The 23,657-nt window shown below is 33.6% G+C and overlaps 1 protein-coding gene across 1 annotated transcript in view; it reads left to right on the top strand.

Moving 5' to 3' along the window:
• LOC116581953 (A disintegrin and metallopeptidase domain 3-like) overlaps nucleotides 1–23,657 on the top strand; it is a 134,197-nt gene that overhangs the window by 57,379 nt on the left and 53,161 nt on the right. The window contains exons 11-14 of the mRNA XM_032329296.1: nucleotides 530–669; nucleotides 10,041–10,227; nucleotides 21,074–21,175; nucleotides 21,634–21,829. Of these exons, the coding sequence (XP_032185187.1) occupies nucleotides 530–669; nucleotides 10,041–10,227; nucleotides 21,074–21,175; nucleotides 21,634–21,829 (625 nt within the window). The remainder of the gene's footprint in view (nucleotides 1–529; nucleotides 670–10,040; nucleotides 10,228–21,073; nucleotides 21,176–21,633; nucleotides 21,830–23,657) is intronic.

Consider the following 23,657-nt stretch of genomic DNA (forward strand, 5'->3'; position numbering starts at 1 on the left):
AATTGCTGAGTCAGCCCTTAAGAATCTCTGTGTTTTTTCTGAGGGTTCATTTGGAAAGTAATATAGTTACTGAAGCAATGCTTATTTTCTCAATTTAAAAAGAAATTAGGGGGACCTGGGTAGCTCAGTCAATTAAGTGTCCAACTCTTGATTTTGGCTCAGGTCATGATTTCAGAGTCATGAGATCAAGCCCCACATTGGTTGTCTCTTAAATAAATAAGTGAACAAACAAATAAATAATAAAAATAAATTAAAAACAAATTTAAAAAATAAAAAATAAGATTTATATCAATAAAGTCATAAAATCATGAGATTAAATTAATCTTAATTATTATTTCTCAATGCTATTTGGACAAAAATGCTATTACTCAAAGATAATAACAAAATTTACCTATTTTTCCATATTTTTAAGCAAATAATTAATTTCAGCATACTGGTTCTTTTTTTAATTTGTATTTGCATTTACTTGACAAGATAAAATAGGTAATGAAACAACTTAGATAACAATTCTGATTTTTTTTCTTTTTAGTATCCACAGACAATAACTTTAGAAGCATTTTCAGTTGTTATGACACAGTTGCTTGGAGTTAGTCTGGGATTAACATATAATAATGACATCTTCACTTGTTACTGCCCAGGAACTACATGCATAATGAACAGCAAAGCAATGTAAGGTTTTAATTTTGTCAAATCTATATCTTCATATGGGAAATGTTTACAGTATTTTTAATGTAAAATATCTTTCAGTATAACCTGATTAAGAATATATTTATTAAATAAACATGCACTTATTTAATGCTTAGTGAAGGAAGTGAGTATTTTATATTGTAGAAAATGTGCTCAATAATTCTGTATTCTGTGTAATAATGCATTTTTAATGAGTATCTACTATGTCCTGATTATTGTGTTTGATTTACAAGTGATTAACAAGGTAGATAAGTCCTATATATATTTGTCCATCAGGGACAGAAAATTAAAAAGTGGACATAAGAACATAATAACATATAAACATAAGACATAAGAACAAACAAAATCTAAACAGTTAATGATAGCTGCTAAGAGGAAAATGAATAGGGAAAATATGGAGAGGAAAAAAATCCTGATAAAATGGTCTAGGAATAATTATGGAAATAATTATGTTGGGATCTGAAAGGGAATGAATGAATCTGGTTATTAAAGAGCTCATTGAAAACTTTCCAGTCAAACCAAGTGAAGTAATATTTGGATAACAAGCTCGAAAACCTTGGCAGACTGAAATAAGAAGGTTGCAGGGAGAATAAAATTGAAAAAAATTACTAGTTGGGACTATAAACAAGAATGTTTTTAGACATAAGAAAAAGAAGTAATACAGAGTGAGGCTAAAGAATCAGTCAGAGGAAGAAGTCCAGGATATGATATAGGAATGTAGGAAAGAGCCTGCTCATGCATTCATGATGTGGGAATTGGGGTTTTATAATAACTGTTAAATATATTCTTAATTGGTTCCTTCAGTATGGATAATAAAAATTATAAAATTTTTTTAAAATAAATAAATAAGTATAAATATACAGAGTATAGTGATGTTTGGGAAATGAAAAATTTTACAATAATCAATAGCAGTTTCTTATGACTGAGCAAAAAGGAGATGTCAAGAATTATTTATTGTAGAGGTTCTGGATCAAGAAGGCAACATAGGAAGAATCTGAACTCATGTCCTCCCACAGACACAACAAATCCACAGCTATGTAGGGAACATTTTCCTCTAAAAAATACAAAAATTAGCTGAGGGCTCCTACATATTGGGCAAATGAGAAAAAGCCCATATTTGAGTGGGAAGGAGAGGCTAAGACACAATCTTACATCTTTCTTTAATTGCCACCCCTCCAATGCCAACCCACAACTGGGAGGGACCTGAAATCAGGAGTTTCTCCCTGAGGAATAAAGGGTTGAACTCTCATCGGACACCCCAACCTTTAAGATAGTAGGTGCTCATTTGGTTCTCTCCATCTGTTGTACTCTAGAATGTCAATCTCTTCCAAAGAGGAGCTTTAAAAGTTGTCTGAGATACCACTTTTTATGGCTGCTACCCAAAAGGCAACCCTTGATCACCTAGCTCTGTGTCCAGAAAGATGTGTAACAAATGGAGAGACAGTTCATGGCCAGCTACTGTGTTCTTGGTACTGCACAGACAAGAGACTGAAACACAACCCCAGACTTTCTGTGAAATGGCCCATTTAATCATCCTGGAGCATCTACATGAGAGTCAAGCTTCTGGTTTGGGACACCTCTTGAGTCCAACTAGGGTGGACTCTGAAAATGAAATCTTATGCCATTTTGTGCCCTCAGTATGCCTCACAACGGATCTCTGGGATGTCAGGGAAAGGAACTTTTATAATCACCTGGTGCCCCAATTTTTGAAAATGATGCACAATGGACACCTCTATATCTCCTGGCTATGTTGGTCATCGGGATGTATGTTTGTGGTCCCTAGCACTTGTGTACATTTTCATACTTTAAAAATCTGTTGCTTAAGGGTCTGTCTTCCAATAAACCTGAACTTATGTGCTGATTGAGGTCCTCCTTTAGAGTCAACGGAAGGCCTTGGTACATCCTTCAACAGTTGGAGCTAAAAACTAAAATATGCTGCTTGGACAATCATAAGAGTTTGAGACAACCAAGATTTAGGACAAGGTTGAAGTGCAAGGTTCAAAGCAAGGGCACCCCCTCAAAACTGTAAGAGATGGCTGTTTAATCTAATACCTAGCAATGAACAGAGAATAAAACAGAATGAAAAGACAAAGGGATATGTTCTAAGCAAAAGAAGGTGGGAAAACCTCAGGGAAGGACCTCAGTGATACAAAGGCTAAGTAATCTACCTAATGAATGGGAAGTCATGGTGATAAAGATGCTCACCAAGTTCAAGAGGAGAAGAAAAGATCAAGATGAGAATATCAACAAAGAGTTACAAAATATAAGAAAGCACCCAAAGAAGTCATGGAACTGAAGAAGACAATGACCATACTGAAAATTTAATAGAGGGATTCAACAGTAGACTAGATGAAGAACAAGAAAAGATCAGTGAACTTGAGAACAGGGTAGTGGAACTCACAAGCAGAGCATCAAAAAGAAGAAGAGAATAATAAAAATGAAGATAAATAAGGGGCTTACTGGACAAATTAAGCAAACCAATATTCACGTTATAGGGCTCCCAGAAGGAGAGGAAAGAGTCAAAGGGACGGAAAACTAGTTGACATTTGTCCCCATAAAGAATAACACATGTGATTTTTTTTCTTGTGATAAGAACTTTTAAGATCTAATCTCTTAGCAACTTGCAGATGTACAATACAGTGTTCCTCCATCCTGCCACTCTTGCTACTCACACTTGGCCAATACAAGAGCCCCATCTAAGCAACCTCCCCCCAGTCCTGCCATATCAAGTGGGTGCCATCAGCTAGCACTAGAGCCCCTCCCAAGGGCCTTACATAATGGCCTGTAGGAGTCATGGCCAGGACTTTCAGGTGGGCCAAGGGCCTGCCCTGTTCGCTGGTGTGCCTGGAGCAGTTGCGGCTGCACCTCACAGGTGCCTTGAGAGACAGCCCCACTCACCAGAAGGTCTGTATCAGTCATAGCATCACCAGAACAGGAGATTGCACACAGCCCATACAGTGGGCAGGCCTGGGGCATGTGGCTTTGGTGTCCAGGTGGGTTTACATTACTGGGCTCTACAGGACCACCTTCTGCTTAAAGCCACTCTTGCAAGACATAACTACCCAGTACATAGAAACAAACAGAAGGAAGCAAAATAGGCACCAGATGTTGCAAATGAAAGAACAAGATAAAATCTGACAAAAAGAATGAAATGGAGGTAAAGTTCAAAGTAATGGTCATAAAGTTGGTCACCAAACCATAAGAAGACTGATCACAGTGCGAACTTCAACAAAGACATAGAAAATATAAAAAAAGAACCCACCAAGCTGAAGAATACGATAATGAAATTAAAAAAAAAAACACACTAGAGGTAATCAACAGCAGATTAGATGATGCAGAAGACTGGATAAGCAGTCTGGAAGACTTGATAATGAAAAGCACCCAGAGAAGCAAAAAGAAAAAAAGAATTAAAAAAAATCAAGGATATTTTAAGGGACTTCTAGGGTAACATCAGGCATACTGGCATTCATATCAGAGGTTCACCAGAAGGAGAAGAGAAAGAGGAAAGATAAGATAACCTATCTAAAGAAATAATGTCTGAAACCTTACCTAATCTGGTGAAGGAGATCCAAGTTCTTAGGAAGCAGTGTCTGAAATAAGATGGGCCCAAAGAGAGCAAAGACACATTATAATCAAAGTGTCAACGTTTAAACATCAACAGAGAATCTTAAAAACAGCAAGAAAAAAACAATTAGTTAGGTATAAACGAATTTCCATAGGATTATCAGCTGTTTTTCAACAAAAACTTTATAGGCCAGAATGTAGTAGCATGATATATTCAAATTGATGAAAGGAATGCTTACAATTAAAAAAAAAATGGTACCCATCAAGATTGTCCCTCAGATTTTAAGAAGAGTTGAGGAGTTTCTTCAGACAAGCAAAGCTCAAGGAGTTCATCAAAACCAAACAGGTCACACAAGAAATGTTAAGGGAGTTCTATCAATGGAATAGAAGAGACCATAATTAGAAATTAGAAAATTATGAATGAAATTAATCTCACAGGTAAAGGTAAACATATAGTAAAGGCAGCAGGTCAATCACCTATGTAACTAGTGGATGGCTGAAAGACAAAAGGAGACAATCATCTATCTATAATAGTCAAGGTATACACAAAATAAGATGTCAAATATGATATTAAAAACAAAACATAAGGGAAGTATAAATGTAGCACTTTTGGAACACACTTAAGCAACCATCAACTTGAAATAGACTGCAATATTCATAGAATTTACATATGAAATTACATATTACATGGTAAACACAAAACAAATACGAATAGTTACACAAAAAATTAAGTAACTTAAACATAACACTAAGGGAGGTCGCCAAATACCAACAGAATACAACAAGGGAAGAAGGAAACAGAACCACAAAAACAATAAGAAAACAATCAATAAGACGGCAGTAGGTACATATCTTATCAATAATTTAAATATACAAATTGACTGAATTCCCCAGCCAAAAGACATATGGTGTTTAAGTGGACAGAAACAAGAGTATATGTGCTACCTACAATAGAATCATGTCAAATATAAAGACACACAGAATGAAAGTGAAGGGATGGACAAAAGATATCCCATGCAGATGGAAATGAAAAGAAAGTTGAGGTAGCAATACTTCTATCAGACAAAACAGACTTTAAAACAGAGGCTGAAATAAGGCCATTGCATGATGATAAAGGAATCACTCCAACAAGATGATGTAACACTTGTAAATATCTATACACTTAACATAGGTGCACCTAGGGGCACCTGGGTGGCTCAGTGGGTTAAAGCCTCTGCCTTCAGCTCAGGTCATGATCCCAAGGTCCTGGGATTGAACCCCGCATCGACCTCTCTGCTTGGCAGGGAGCCTGCTTCCCCCTCTCTCTCTTGCCTGCCTCTCTGCCTACTTGTGATCTCTGTCTGTCAAATAAATAATAAAAAAAAATCTTAAAAAAATAGGGGCACATATACATAAAGTGTGTATTAGCAGACACAAAGGGAGATATTGACAGTAATAAAATAATAAGAAGAAACTTCAATGCCCCACCTATATCAATGGATAGATCATCCAGACAGAAAATCAATAAAGAAACATTGACCTTAAATGACACATTATTATCCAGATTAATAATAGATATATACAGAGCTTTCCATCTAAAATTGGCAGAGTGCACATTCTTTTCAAGTACACATGGAATATTCTCCAGGATAGATCACATTAAGTCACAAAACAAGAATAAATGCATTTAAGAAGATTTAAATTCTATCAAGCATCTTTTCCAACCACAAGAGTATGAAACTAGAAGTCAATTGCAAATCAAATTAATTTAGTAGAAGAAAGTAAATAATAAAGATAAGTGGAAATAAATGAAATATACACTTAAAATTAGAAAAGAGGAACTTAAAGCAGATGTCTTGAAATGATAAAATCAATAAGCCTGTAGCTATACTTTCAAGAAGAGAAACCTTGATGAAAGAAATTGAAGACAACACACAAAAAAAGGAAAGATATTCCATGCTCATTGATTGAGAGAATTAAAATTGTTAAAATGTCCATACAACTGCATTTACAGATTCAGTGCAATCCCTATCAAAATATCCATGACATTTTTCACAGAGCTAGAACAAATAATCCTAAATATATATAGAACCACAAAAGACCCTAAACAGTCAAAGAAATCTTGAGAACAAATAAAACTGTATCATACTCCCTGATTTCAAACTCTATCACAAAGCCATAGTGATCAAAACAGTGCAATGTTGGTAATTAGGACACCTGGTGCATTTTCTTTAGGATTATTTTTTATTGAGTTTCAATTTACATTAAAATAAGTGCTCATATTTTACCTGAACATTTTGATGCATTTTGACAACATATACATCTTCACAAATACCATCCCAATCAGGATAAGAATACCTCCCAATACCTCTGAAATTCTTGATGTATTTTTCAAGTCAACCCTCCCCCCAAAGCAAATGCTTCACCAATTTCTGTCACATTAGATTAGTCTCATATGTTCCAGGAATTTGTATACACAATAGGCAATGTTCACATCTGACTTCCTTTGCTCAACAGAATGTTATTGTATGCATCAGAAATTCATTCCTTTTTATTGCTGGCTAGTATTCTTTTTTTTTCTTTAAGATTATTTATATATTTATTTGACAGATATCACAAGTAGGCAGAGAGGCAGGCAGAGAGAGAGGAGGAAGCAGGCTCCCCGCTGAGCAGAGAGCCTGATGGGGCTGGATCCTTGAACACCAGGATCATGACATGAGCTGAAGGCAGAAGCTTTAATCCCTACTGAGCCACCCAGGCGCCCCGCTGGCTAGTATTCTATTGTGTGGGAAAAAAAAAAAAAAAAAAAACACCACAATTTGTATATTTACTGTTTATTGGATGGACATTGGAGTTGTTTCCAGTATTAAACCTTTATGAATAAATCTTGATGAAAATCCTTGTGCCTCAAACCAAACCAAACCAAACCAAAACAAGAGTTAGCACAAAAATGAATACAGAGATCAGTGGAATAGAGTTCAGAAATAAACTCACACTTAAATGGTCAATTAGCCTTCAACAAAGTAGGCAAAAAATTCAGTGAAGAAAGAGAGTCTCTTCAATAGATGATATTGGGAAGACTGGACAACTACATGCAAAACAATGAAACTTGAATTTCTTATTTCATCTACAAAAATAAAGTCAATGTATTTAAAGACTTAATTGTAAGAATGGAAGTTATAAAACTCTCAGAGGAAAACGTAGGAGTAAACTTTGAACATTGGTCTGAGCAATATTTTTTGGATATGTCTGGTCATTAAAGGACAATAAAAGCAAAAATAAAGAAATGGGACTACATCAAACTAAAAAAAGCTTTTGCGCAGTGAAGGAAAACAATAAAATGAAAAGGTAACCTACTGAATGAAAGAAGGTATTTGCAAGTGATATACCTAATAAGGGGTTAATATCCAGAATATATAAAGAATTTACACAAAACTAAGAACACAAATACTTCCATTAAAAATTGACAGAGAACCCAAATAGACATTTCTCCAAAGAAGACTTACAAATGGCCAGCTGACTCATGAAATAGGCTCAACTTCATTAATCACCAGAGTAATGTAAATAAAAACCACAATAAAATATCACCTCATACTTGTCAGAATGGCTGTTATCAAAAATAAGAAGTAGCAAGTGATGGTGAGGATATGGAGTAAAGGGAACTCCATGTAGTGTTTGTGGGAATGCAAATGGGGTAGCCATTATGGAATATAGTATGGGGGTTCCTCAAAAATTAAAAATGGAACTACCATAAAATTCTGCAATTCCACTTCTGGGTATTTAATCTGAAGAAAATAAAAACACTAATTTGAAAAGATATATGCACCCCTACCTTCAATCGCAGTATTATTTACAATAGCCAAGATAAGGAAGCAACCTAAATGTCCCCTGATAAATGTATAGGTTAGAAAATATTTTTATATATATCATGTATATATATCATATATCAGCCATAAAAAACTATGAGATCTTGCCATTTGTGCAACATAGATGGACCTAGAAGGTACTATGCTAAGTGAATAAATCAGAGAAAGACACAATACCCATGATTTCACTTATATGTGGAATCTAAAAAAAAAGTTAAAAAAAAGAAAAAAACCCAAACAGAAACATACTGTAAATACAGAAAGCAAACTGGTGTACTGGTGTTTGTCAGAGAGGAGGGGATGGGAGAATGAAATTTTTAGAGGGGAAGGGAGAAAGAAATTAAATGGTACAAACTGCCAGTTATCAAATAAATAAGACATGGGGATATAATATACAGCATAGGAAATATAGTTAATAATGTGTAACAACTTTGTATGACAGATGGTTAGGGTCATTTCCTTGCAATGTATACAAATGTTGAGTCACTATGTTACACAGGTGAAATTAATATAATATTATTGTCAACTACACTTCAATAAAAAGAAATTTAAAAAATACTATTCTCCACTAAAAGGAGCTGGGCTACCTTGGAGAAATGATTGATTCTAGGGCTAAGGCAGAAAAATCACATGAGTATGGAACATCTCATGTCAGAATATAAGGAGGCGTTCAAAGAACCATGGAGATTTGTCAAAGGGACACAAAACCAGTTTGAAGTGGCTCCCAAAAGCCAAATCAGGGACAATTTGAATGCCATAAATAACAATGGTAGTAATTGGATTATAACCCAGTTAGTATAATTTGAAAACATGATTCAAAATTAAAATTGGAGTCATTAGTATGCAATGAAAACAGACTCAGTAATGATTCTGTAACAAAGTTGCCAAGATGGATAACCTCAGTGTAGTTATGAAAGAACAATTTATAATCTTAAATCCTAAATTGAGGAGAAGGTTTATTTTAGCAAATAATCAGCCTATAATCATAAAACTTTTCAAGATCATGAAATGCAAGAACAAATGTAGATGATTAAACTAAGCAACAAACTTAGATATTGAGAACTAAATGATTGATTGTGAACTGGATCCTATTGCTATAAAGTGCCAATATTTTGATGAAAGGGAAATTTGAATAGAATTTGAGGATTAGATATTAGTAATGTATCACTATTTCCTGATTTTGAAGGGCCTGCCTGAGGAGAATTCATTTCTATGTAAGAATTATACATTAAAATACTTAAGAGTTATTAAGATTATTTTTGGCAATTATTCTTAACTGTTTCAGGAAACAAAATTTATTCTTTAAACTATATTGTATCATTTCTCTGAGATTTATATTACTATAAAATTAAAGAAAACATTAAGCAGTACACTTAGAAGTGTACAAATATAAGATAAGGATTTGTACTTACAGATTTTATATACTCTATGTTGATATATTTAAATTGATAGATTTTGATACTATCAAAAGACTAAATAATTCTGATTTTTCATTAACACATTAGTCATCTTTTATTCCTTCAGTTTACCTAAATTTCCTAATGTTTCATTTTGACTATTACTTATTATAATGCTAATAATTATATTGACAATAAAAATGAAAATAAGATGTATTTAAAGAGAGCTTTTTGTGTGTGAAGCACTGTTAAGATTGGTAATATATTCTGACTCATGTCATTTTAACTTCCTCTATGTACTAGATGTCTATTATATGAATTTACTGCTTTTATTTTTGACTGGCATTAGGAAAAAAGCACATGATATTAATAATACTCTATATTAACTAACTGGTATTTAAAAAAAAAAAAAACTTAAGGAGGGAAAAAAGCATTCTCCCCACCTTCTTGTGCACCTGAACTGCACAGAATTCATAGTATTCATTGAAGGGGGTTTCTTTGAAACTGATTTTATTCCATTTATCTGAAGAATGTAATTTATTTTTAGACGTTCCCATGGTGTAAAGTTTTTTAGCAGTTGCAGCATGGATGAATTTAAACGTATGATTTCACAGCCTGAATTTGAATGTCTTCAGAATCAAATAGCTTCAGAAGTGGTTTACCAAGGAAGACACTCACTTTGTGGCAATGGAATTTTGGAACCACCAGAACAATGTGATTGTGGTGGTACAGAGGTTAGTGATAAACATAATAGTTTATCTAAAGATTTTTCTTTGTGTTTCTTGTGTAGCCTTATAGATGTGATATAAAACGGAAATACCTCCCCCCCAAGTGATGCACCACTTATCAAATATCTAAGGGAGATATTGGGACATGCGATAATGGGCTTGTCATGAATTTAAAACATTTGAAGAGTAAATAAGGGGTAAATGTAGCATGGATTAAAGAGGTAGATTTTCTTCACTGTGTAACCGTTAATAGCAATATCCACTTTTCTGTATTATAAACATGGTTAAGGTCAATACTATTACCATCACCTCAGTCATCTCCTGAACTCCTCCAAAGCAACTGCATTGGTTCACTAAGTTAATACATGTGTATTGTTTACCTCCTCATCTCCTAATTTCCATTCTTGCAACTGTGGGATCTTTATTTTACTTGACTTCAAAGAATTTGATTAATAATAAATCTTGATGTGTTGTTTTTATATTTAGCTTTTTGCTATTACTTTTTTTTTTATTTGTGCTCGGTAAGATGGCTAATCATTGAATTTTGTTATAACTGCTTTCTTATAATTTTTAAGTTAATGACTCAAATATTCTGTATTTTTATTAGTTTCATTTGCTCGAACTCTCAGTACTTAAGAAATAATACTGATACCTCCAACTATACAGTTGTATTTGCCTAATTCTCATTATAATTTACTCATTTCGTGCTTTGTATATTTGAAGATTTTTATATAGTAAACATATTTACAATTTTTATATCTTCCTAGAAATTTAACGTTTACCTTTAAATGCTGAATCTGTTTTTCTCTCATGTTTATTTCTGTTTTAAATTCTATCTGGTCTGGCATACATCTGTATCTGTGCACTCGCTTTCTTTAATTTGTATTTCCCTGATATTTTTAGTTTTTCTGTACTATTAAGTTCAGTATTTTCATTGGGTTTTAATTTATTATTCACTCTGTCTTTGATTTATAGGATTGTCCCTGTAAACATTATTATGATTTTTTTGCCTATTGTTTTAATTAACTAGAGTCCATAATTTATTTAGATTTCATTTGTTTTTACCTAATGGCATCTTTCTGTCACCGGATCATCTCCAGGATACCTCATTATATTTACCTGTTATGTTATATTTACCTCATTATATTTACCTGTTACTTTTATTTATTTATTTATTTATTTGAGAATGTGGGAAAGAGTCAAGGGAGAGGAAGATAGAGAATCTTAAGCAGACTCCATGCCTATCTAACAGAGCCCATAACAGAGCTGATCTCACAACTGTGGGATCATGACCCCTGCTGAAACTGAGTTGGACACTTAAGTGACTAAGCCACCCAGGCACCCCTGACTATTATGATTTCTTATCGTCCTCTAGACTACATATTCTTCACAAGTTTAGTTGTCTCAAAATATGTATATTTTGTATGTTCACTTTGCCACATTTGTTTTTCTCTGTATGTTTTGTTTTTCTTCCACTATTTCTTTCAATGATTCAGTAGGTATGTACTTTTAGTCTCCCTTTAGTGATTATCCTTGCATTTTTTTTTTTTTACTATGCATACCTAAGGTTTAACCATATTTGGGCCACATTTCCCCCAAACTAACGGGATTTAAACCCAATTAACTTACATCACATTTTTATAAAATATTTAATTTCTGTTATTTTTATTCTTTGCATTAACAAGTACTCCAGATATTTTATTCAGGAGATAGTTGTTTTATTTTGCCTACCATTCCTTTTGTTTATTAAAGGTTTTGTTTTTTTGCATGTATTTCATTTCATTATTCTGAAATAATGTCCTTTTGAATTATATTCTATTCCTTAAAATATACTTAAATATATACTTTATATATTCTCTTTATATATGTTCTTTTTTCAATTTTTTATTTTTTATAAACATATAATATATTTTTATCCCCAGGGGTACAGGTCTGTGAATCACCAGGTTTACACACTTCACAGCACTCACCATAGCACATACCCTCCCCAATGTCCATAACCCCACCCCCCTTCTCCCAACACCCCTCTCCCCAGCAACCCTCAGTTTGTTTTTTGAGATTAAGAGTCACTTATGGTTTGTCTCCCCCCCAATCCCATCTTGTATTTGCGACAACATGGATGGAACTAGAGGGTATCATGCTTAGCAAAATAAGTCAAGTGGAGAAAGACAACTATCATATGATCTCCCTGATATGAGAATAAATAAATATATATGTTCTTCTGATAGGGCAGTTCACTGCCCACTTTTGTTTATCAAAAAAAAATTATCATACTCATCATTTCATTGTGATATATAATACACATGAAATATGAATGATGAATATAACAAATAGTTACTTAGCAAGCGCCTGAATAATTTACACTGAGGTCCAAACAAACCTTATATCTGCCAAAGGAGTTCCTTTTATGTCTCATCCCAATCACATGCCCCTTCCTTCCAACCATCATTCACAATTTAATGATGATCATTTCAGTGCTTTACTCTTCAACATAGTTTTACCTCTATTTTTTGGATCCTTACGCAATATCATTTGGTTGACTATTTTCTACCTTTATATTGCAATCATGATTTATATCATTTGGTAACTTGGCCTTTCACTCAATATTATGCTAGCAAAGTTCATCTATTTTTAATGTAGCTATAGTCCAAATGTTTTCATTCCTTTTAGTGTTAATTTTATAAATAGTATAATCTATTTATTGATCTATGTCAGTGAAAACATAAACTTTATTATTAAGACTCATGTGATTATGGCTTTTTTTGCACATATTTCTTGCTGAACATGTGCCTGCATTGTTCTAAGCTGTACCCCAATAGGTGAATGTGCTATGTCCTGAGGTATGTGTATATATTTCTTTGAATTGAGGATATTTTACCTACTTTGGGTTTTTTTTATTCTTGAATAGTCTGTACATGTCTTTAATACACCTTTTGGCTTATTTCATCAGCATTTACTTCTGTAAATTTTCAGCAATTTATCAGTAGTATGGTAGAAGGCTCAGAGATATGCTTTTTCTCCAGTAAAACAAGTTTTCTTGGCATGAGACCAGTCTTGTAGGGAGGATCCCAATGAGCTAGTAGTTCAGGTGAAGCAGCAGGTGGGCTGGTGATACCTGTTTCTTGTGGGTGAACAGCCTTCTGTTGCAGAATTTACCAGTGCTGAAGGCCAGTCTGTTTATGATGGAACTTTTAGGGATTTTCCCACCCAATTAGATTGGATTGTTTCAAAAAGAACTTCTAATGAGAATATCAGAATCATAACTTTACCTCACATAACTATGGAATAAAGTTCTTGGTTCCAATGAACCGGTGAATATCAAAGGAAATTCAGGGCCAGAGGATGAAATCAGACGTGTGTGGCCACAGATACATGACGTTTCATGAGATCATAATCAGATGTAGGGCCAACGGTAACTCTTTCTTCCCCCATTATCCTGGACTGCTTTCATTGATCTTGTGGCTGAACTCTGCCTACCCCCAAAGAAACTTAGCTGCTTTTTTTGGTGACTCATATACTAGCATATCAAGAATATTATTTGGATTGTAAAGTCTGTCTTTAGTAGTTTGTATTTAAATTAAATAGCATTCAGCATAAAGCAATAAAGTTTTTCAGTGAAGGCTATTATAAAAATGTTATGATGGTGACAGAATATCTACACACTCAATAGTGTGTCACATTTTACAAGAATTAGTATAATCCAGAGAAGACACATCACTGTGGGAGTTAAGAACAGTAAAGCTATGCTCTAATTATTGCCTAATGAATTTAAAATGAATTTGGTCAACTTCCCATATGGTATACAAAATAGTAGCTATACACTTTGCTATATACCAAAGGTCATTAGTGGGGAAAAAAATTATTTATTTTTTTAAGAGATTATTTATTTATTTATTTGTCAGAGAAAGAGAGAGAGAGAGAGCATGTGTGCACACAAACAAGGGGGAACAGCAGGCAGAGGGAGTAGCAGGCTCCCTTCTGAGCTGGGAGCCTGTTGTAGGACTATCCTCAGACCCTGGGATCATGATCTGAGCCAAAGCAGATCCTTAACCAACTGAGCCATCCAGGCGTCCCGGAAAAAACAATATTTTAATTATTGATAATTTGCTATTCATTCTGGGAACGATCATTTCTAATTCTTTTTTATATTTCAGATCCCTAGGTAACCCAGTGGAACCATCAGTTCCACAAAACACACAGAGTCAGCAATGCATGACCTGAGAGTGTGTACCTTCTTAAAATTTGTTATACTAGGTCGTTTACCTACTTTACCCAAGTCCCACCATTGGTAACCAATATCCATCATTGCCCCAGTGATCCTTTTCTGTGGATAATCCTGCCACACTGAGTAGAGCCCTCCTCTATGATCATTAGGATCTGTGGAAATGATGGTGTGCTACTGTTGTGGATAAGCCAAAACAAAGAGTTGTGATCTCTGCATTTTATAGCATATAGAGCAACACACAAATATTCACATGTATTCCTCAAAATATATTTGGAATTTTTTCTACAGTTTAGGTTTAGATATGCAATCCATCTTTAATTTTGCCTTACATGGCAAAAGGGACTTTGAATATATGATCAAGCTAAGGACTTCAAGAGTGTTAATTATCCTCTATTATCTAAGCAGATCCAATGTAATAATGACAAGGGGCAGGTCAGAGTCAGAGGACATGAGAAAATGATATTTGGAGATATTGTACTACTGATTTTGAAAGTGAAGATTCCATGAGCCAAGGAATGCAGGTGGCCTCTAGAAGATGGAAAAGGTAGGGAAACAGATTTTCTCTAGAGCTTCCAGAGAATGAACAGCTTTCATTCTTAATTTTAGTCCAATAAGACCCCTTTTGGACTTTTATCTCCAGAGTTATAAAATAATGCATGTACATAGCTTTAGGCCACTGAGTATGGTAATTTTTTCTTACAGCACAAATAGGAAATGAATACAAGACTGTCAATTCTGTGTTTCTTTTGATAGGCAAATTCCTTGAATGCATTTTAACTATTTCCTGCCAAACAGCCTGCAGTTTCTTGAAGAGAACAGTGATTTGGCTATCATAGAAAGCCTAGATCCAATACATTGGCCTATTTTGGGAGAAATCATTATTAGTAGGTAATCTATATTCTATACCCCCTTATCCACCAACTGAGCCAGCTAGATGCCCTAGAAATTACCATATTTAAAGACTATACTGCCTGTCTTAAGTGTGTATTCCACTGGAGTTAACTCTTGGTTGTCTACTTACCTTTTTTAAAATTTCTTTTTAAGAATACATTTCAGGACACCTGGGTGACTCAGTTGATTAAGTGTCTGACTCTTGATTCCAGCTCGAGTCATGATCTCAGGGTTGTGGGATGGAGCCATGTGTCAAGATCCATGCTCAGTGGGGGGCCTACTAGAGATTCTCTCTCTCTCTCTCTCAAATAAATAAATAAATATTTTTTAAAAAAAGCATACATTTCATCTTTCTGAAGATGATCTTCTATTGCCCAGTAGTGAGAAAGAATTTCTCCCAAGAACAGACCATCATATTCCTCATTAGATTTTCTCTGGCATAATATCCGAATCTTCATGGCCTAATGACTCAACTATTGGTTGGCTTCTTTTTCTGGCTCTTGGCTTGCAGGGAATTTTGTCTACCTTTTGCAAAAGTGTTTATTCAGAGTATTTCATTGCCCAGTTCCTGAATGGTTTTTCAGAGATTGTTCCTGGGACACAAGAGGAGATTCAGTTGTTCTGGTAGCCTGGTTGCACTGTTTGTGTGAACTGATTGATTTGACTTGCATGGCCTATTTCATCACCTGGACACTCTTAGTCTTCATTAAAAACCTAGGATGGAGTCACAGTGAACCAAAGGAAATGGTTGCTTACCCCCACTGGATTTCAAGGGCATCTATTGGAAAACAGAAATTTATCTTGAGTAGACCATTGTTTTATTATAGCTGTAAAGACTGTTAAAAATAAGATAACAAGCCCACAAAGGAGTTAGTTGGCGTAAGCCCCATGTTGACCAAACCAAGACTTACTTGGTTTTAACTCTCCCAGAATAGAGTCTTAAACCAGCCAATCAGGAATCACCTGATCAGTACTAGGTATTCCCTGATAGATCCCTGATATCCCCTAAAGGAATATAACTTTGCAATAACAAACATGCCTTTTTGCCAGTATAACTTCCTGGTTCCCGCTCCCTTCTGCCTGTAAAAGTCTTTTATTTTGTATAGCTTCTCAGATCCTTCTTTGGCTAGACGGGATGCTGGCCAATTTGAATTGACTTTTGCTCAGTTAGTCTTTTAACAAGACCTACTGAAATAAGCTGCGATAAGTCTTTACATTCTCTTCCTTAATGTCTGTATCATTAACCAGTGTGGTCACTGACCAATGATGCTTAGAGCATGAGGTTGCTTCTTAAGTGACCAAGTGACTTCCTATCTTCAAATCTAGAAAAACATGCACTGATCCCTCGTATGTTAGTCAGACGAGCCTACGTTTTAGGATTTCATTAGGCTTTTGCCTAAATATATCTCTAATTTCTTCCCTTTCTCATATATTAAGAACATATCTCAGTAAATGTTACAGTGACTAACTGCTCTTGACCACCAGGGATTTTTCTATCTATAGTTACGGCTACTGGCAGAAGGAAAGTAGTTTTACTTTTTTGATGGAGTAGGTGAGTAAAATACCACCACAATAAGCTTTCCTTAATATTAGAAAACCACCAAGCCCACTGATGGAATTCATCAGGAATCTCATTATCACTGAAAACTTCAGCAAACAAGCTCCACAACTGGCCAGAAGATCCATAGAATCCATTTGTCTTTATAGGCATTGTGACTTTGCCTTTCTTTTGTTTCAGACAAAGGTTTAGGATATGTCTAGGTAGTCTTCATTATATTTATTTATATTTTCCTTCTGGCTTGCTGAGTTTTGTTTTGTTTTTTAATTTGACTTATGTTATACTTAATTAGATGTAAATAAAAGAAGTATTAGAATATTTACATTACCACAGACAGTTCTCCCATAACTCCATTGACAAGGAGGAGTCAATCCCATCAGCATCTGAAACTTCTAATCCAGTCACAACACATTATTTTTGCCCACTACTGAACTTCACATGAATGAATCATAGATTTTAGATCCTTTCTGATTCTAGATTTTTTTGCCTATATTTTTGATATTCGGTTTGCATGATTGAACATATCTATAGTTCATTGATATTTATTGTGGAGTAGTATTTCTTTGTATGAATATAACATTGTTTATTCATGCTATTATTAATGAACATTTAGGTTGTTTTTGGTTTCAAGTCTTATGAAATTGCTTCTAAAGAACATGTCTTTTTTTCCCTATTTTTAGGAATAGAATTGCTGGGTCATATGTTAATTGTACTATTAAATTTGTAACAAAGTATCACTCTGCATTTTTAAATTCTTGTAATATTTTACATTCCAACCACCTATGTATGAGAGGGACAGTTTTTCCTTATTCTTAACAACTTTTGTTACTGCTAGTCTCTTACATTTTGGTAATTTCAATGTATGCTTGTATTTCACTGCAGTTTTAATTCATATTTTTCTGACAACTGATCATTCTAGACAGTGTTTCATGTTATTGTGCGATATTCATGTCTTTGTCTCCTTTTTGAATGTTCATGTATTTTGCATAGTTTGATGGATTTTTTTTATTATATAGTTATAGTAATTCTTAACATAAGCTATATGCAAATCCTTTGTCAGATTTTCTCCCAGTATGTGGCATGTTTTGTACTTTGTGTCTTATCAGTTCCAAGTTGTGAAACTTTCTCATAAGTTTTCTTCTAGAAGTTTACTGATTTTATCTTTGATGTGTATGCCTATGATACATTTTGAGTAGCTTTTGTTGTTTAAGTATTAGGGCGTATTTTTTCTCTATATGTATATCTTTAAAATCTCTAGCCCTATTTGTTGGAAAACTACCCTTTTCCCATTGAATTACCATGCTTACCTTTATTGAAAAAACAGTTCACATACTTTGTGTTTCATTGATCCATATATCTAGCCTTACATTAATACCAGCCCTTCTTACTCTGATTCACAAAATGAGGTAAATTGTGTCTTCATATTTTGTACTTTATTCTGAAGATAGATTTGGTGATTTTAGGTCTTTGTATTTCTGTGTAAAATTTGGAATCAACTTTTCCTTTTTTACTCATAGCCCCCCAAAAATAAAAAAAAAAAACACTTTGTGAAATTTTAATTGGAACTCTTTTGGATCTATATATGAATTTGTGGGGAATTAATGTATTCTTAATGTGATTTTCAAACTATGAACATAGTATATTGTTCTATTTATTTAGATGTCTCTAATTAAATTAAAACCTAAATATTTCATATTTCTGAATGTTATTATAAATTGTGTATCTTTTTAAAAAATCTATTTCCAGTGTCCTTTGCAGGTATATAGAAACAGAATTAAATCATGAAAGTTGATTCCTCTGATCGCCAGTTTAAGATTTCTTTGAATGATTCATATTTTGGAAAATATCCACAAAATGTCTAAATTAAAATGATCAAATAATCCCAGTGAATATATGAAAAAAGAATATACTTTTGGAGTTTATTCCAGAAGTAGGAAAACATTTCAGTACTTTTCAACATATATCAAAATTAAAAGAGAGACAAAAATTATGATATTAAATATTGAAGAGATATTTTATAAAAGTTTGGACATCTAGAACTAAAAATTATATCCTTTTGATTTCTCTAATTTCTCAATGGCGTACCACAGTTACCTATTTTTTTAAAGATTTTTATTTATTTATTTGAAAAATAGAGAGCTAGAGAGCACAAGCATGGGAGAAGGAAAAGCAGGCTTCCTGCAGAGCAGGGTGCCTGATGTGGAGCTCAGTCCCAGGGCTCTGGGATTATTACCTGAGCTGAAGGTGGCAGTTTAACTAATTGAGACACCCAGACTCCCCAACAGTTAACCTATTTTAAAAAGTTCTCACATTTGGTCCCATTGTGGGATTCCATTTTTAAACCATGATTCACTGAACATTAATTTCTAAGCTCAATGTTTATTGTAGCTTTCCATTTTACACTGAGTATTGTCAAAAAATGCTCCTCACTATAGGCTCTCTCTTTGATTCTAGCCTTAGGAAGCTTTCCCTTTCATGTCATTGATTTTTGTCCACCCCCCCAATATTAATATTTAGTGTGTGTTCAATCTTCTGTCTTTACTAAATACTTTTGATAAGTTTTATTAAAATCTTTATGTTATGGAGCATAATACATTCTTTCTCATAATGAAACAAAAATATCTGACTCTTATAAATATTAAAACTTATACAATAATAACTTTTTAAAATTTTATTTATTTTTGTATTTGACATAGAGAGATAGAGAGCTCGAACAGGGAGAGTGATAGGCAGAAGCAGAAGGAAAAGCAGGGTCCCCACTAAGGAGGATATCCCAATGCAGGGACTCTATCCCAGGACCCTGGGATCTGAGGACCTGAGCCAAAAGCAGATGTTAACTGACCGAGCCATCCAGGCACCCAATAATAACATTTTAAAATATACTTTAGTATATGCAGTTAATGCAATTGAAGACATTGACATTGTATCTAATTTTATATAGGATATTTATTATAACAATCCAGGTATTACAAAAGTTCAGAAATAAATTATTATTCTATAAAAGCAACTGATAAACTTCTGTTTGGGGAAAGAGATACATCATTATAGTTTCTTTCACACACTACTCAAACCATTCAACAAAAAAAATAAATAAATACATACATAGTATGTATAACACATTTTACACACATACGAAGACTCACATATTTCCTGGGGTTAGGGTGGAAGAAACTTCTATTCGTAAACTCAAGAACAAACCCCCAAAAGATGATAGCTCTCAGAGTTCTGAGATAGGTCTACTATTTCACACTCTCACAATATCAAAAATTTACCCAAACAAACAAACAAAAAAACCCAAAATGCACCAAAACAAAAGTCAGTTGTCAATGACAAATTATAAAATATAGCAAACATATATTGGTGGCCAAGGGTTAATATAATTACTATAAAAGTGCTTACAAATAAAGGAAATAAACAGAATGATTTGACAGAAATATATGCACAGAAATATAAAATAAACCAGAAATTTAAAAAATTTATAGCACATTAGTAATGAAAATTATAAAATTGAAACAGATGTAAGCACTTAGTTATTTTTACCTATAACACCTATTGCTTTACTAATTTTTAAATATTACTATCAGTCCTGTGAAACATCACTCTTGCACTTAATAAATATATAGAAAGAAGGAAATAAGCGTATTTTGTAGTCTTTAATAGTTTTATACTCTATGATCTACTTACTGCTAAAATCAATCTTTAATATAAAATCTTGGAGATAAAAATAATAAAAATAAAATTTTCATTGAAACATCCTTTGAATAAAAAAAGTTATAATTTAGAAACCTCTATTTTATCACATTCATAAATTTTTATATAATCTCAATATGTTATCTTGAGGAGAACTGATGAGATGAAAAAGTACTTATAGTAAATGGAAAAAATACTTTTAAACTTATAGTGCGTCTATTTATGAACACAAAAAAGGTTGACAAATTACATTAAATTTTTAATGGTTCAGTTTATTAAGCATAGAATCATAAATAATTTCATTACTATCTTTTTTCCCATACTGGAACTATATTTTAAATGAAATGTTGTTAAAAATAAACAGAAGTAAAATTCATATAGTGATTGTAATTAACTAAGAGACATACTAAAGTACATTTTGACAATAAATAAAATGATTTATTTGATTGAAAATTCCTATTATTGAACTTGATTATATGTACTTTTAGCATTGCAGAGGATTTAAAAAATGCTGTAATCCTGCAGATTGTACTCTGACTGAATTTGCAGATTGTGGCACTGGACCGTGCTGTGATAGAGAAACTTGCCTGGTAAGCTTTCAAATTACTATAGTATTTTCTTTCATGATTTTTTTTCTGCTATTGTGCATTCACTTTTTTTTTTTTTACTTCTTTTTTCATATCCTTCAAATATATAACTTTAAATACTTGATTCATACACGGTTGACTTCAGAATTCAGAAGATGTTCTTAGATTTTTTTCAATTTCTTTCTTATCTTTGCCTTCACTGTATTGTTTCAATCTCCACTCAAGATCCATCCAGTTATCCAATACCAATTCCAGATTATTTGGGCATATGAATTCTTCTTGGTCAGACCCGAGGCAATACCTGAATGTAGTTCTTCATGACCTAACAACTTATAACAAAATTACAAATAAGCCAAATATAATATTAATGGAAATGACAGAAATACTTTGCTCTTGTGTAAGTTGTTTTATAGTTTTGGTTTACTACCTTACAAAACTAATTGTTTTTCTTTGTCCCACAGATATCTATAAGAGGAACTGTATGTCGGGAAAGCAAAGATCCCTGTGATTTTCCAGAATTTTGTGATGGAAAAAGTGAATTTTGTGTACCTGATACAAGATCTGCTGATTTAGAGCCATGCAATAATAAGACTGCCTATTGCTATAACGGAATATGCCAAGATACAGATAGACAGTGTGCAGACTTATTTGGAAAATGTAATCGTTGTACTTTTTTTTCTGGGGTTCATTTTCATTATTTTGTCTTATATTTTTTTCCCAGTAAAGTTAGCATACAGAATTATATTAGCTTCAGGTGTAAACTTCAGTAATATAACAATTCTATACATTTCTCAGTGCTCATCATGATAGGTGTACTGTTTAATCCCCTTCACCTATTTCATCCATCCCTCACCTATCTGGTGACCATTATCTGGTAACCATTGGTTTGTTCTCTAGAGTTAAGAGTCTGTTTCTTGGTTTGCATCTCTCTTTTTTCCCCTCTGTTTGTTTTGTGCCTTCAATTCCACATGTGAGTGAAATCATGTGATATTTGTCTTTCTAAGATTGACTTATTTTGCTTAGCATTGTTCCTGAATTCCTGTATCACTTCTAAAAATTTTTTCCTAGTGTCTTTTGGGTTCTCTAGATAGAGTATCATGTCTGGAGGTGCCTTTGGGTCTAAAATGAGTCTCTTGCAAATGACATATTAATGGATCTTGCTTTTTTATCCAGTCTGATACTCTGTGTCTTTTGATTGGAGCATTTAGCCCATTTAGATTCAGGGTAACTATTGAAAGATAGGAATTTAGGGCATTATCTGTATATTAGGGTATTATCTGTAAAATGACTTTCTGTATATTGTCTCTGTTCCTTTCTGGTCTTTTTAACTTTTGGGATCTATCTCTCCTTAATGGATTCCCTTTAATATTTCTTGTAGGGCTGTTTTAGTGATCACAAATTTCATTTTTCTGTTTGTCCTGGAATCTTTTTTATTTCTCCTTCTTCCCTAAATGACAGTCAAATTGGATAAAGTATTCTTGGCTGCATATTTTTTCTCATTTAGCACCCTGAATATATCATGCCAGTCCTTTCTGGCCTGCAAGGTCTCTGTGGACAGGTCTTCTGCCAGTCTAATGTTTCTACCCTTATAGGTTACAAACCTCTTTTCCTGAGCTGCTTTCAGGATTTTCTCTTTGTCTCCAAAATTAGCAAGTGTCACTTTTATATATGGAGATACTGACCTATTTTTATTGATTTTGAGGGAGTGTCTCTGTGTCCCCTGGAATTGAATGCCTGTTTCTTTCCTCAGATTAGTGAAATTCTCCACTATAATTTGCTCCTATATACAGCTTCTCTTTCCTCTTCTTCTGGGATCCCAATTATTCTAATATTGTTTCACTTTATGGTATGACTTATCTCTCAAATCCTCACCTCACGATCCAGTAGTTGTCTTATTTCTCTTTTTCTCAGCTTCTTTAGTCTTAATCATTTTGTCTTCTATGTCACTAATTCTCTCTTCTGGCTCATTTATCCCAGCAGTTAGAGCCTCCATTTAGCCTTTTTAGTTTCAACTCGATCAGATTTCATTTCTTTTATTTCTCCAGAAAGGGATTCTCTGGTGTCTTCTCTGTTTTTTCAAGCCCAGCTAGCATCTTTATTATAATTGTTATTCTGAACTCTTGTTCTGAAATATTACTTATATCCACACTGATTAGGTCCATGTCAGTCACTACTCCCTCTTGTTCTCTTTTTGATGTGAATTTTTCCTTCTTGTCATTCAGCCCAGAGAGAGATGATGCAAGAATAGATGCATGTGAGAACAAAATACTAAAATGGCAACAATGACCCAGAGAAATGTACACTAAGCAAATAAGAAGAGACCTGAAACTGAAAAATAAAATTAAAAGGAAAAGAGAATATAATCAGACAGGGGAGCAGAACAGAACAAATTCCTGGATCCTGTGTGTATTTTGGTCTTTTTAATAGAAAAGTAGATCCCAAAACTAAATAAAAACATATCAGTAAAAAAATAAATTATACAATA

Source organism: Mustela erminea, chromosome 21 (assembly GCF_009829155.1).
Source record: "Mustela erminea isolate mMusErm1 chromosome 21, mMusErm1.Pri, whole genome shotgun sequence".
Classification (NCBI taxonomy): domain Eukaryota; kingdom Metazoa; phylum Chordata; class Mammalia; order Carnivora; family Mustelidae; genus Mustela; species Mustela erminea.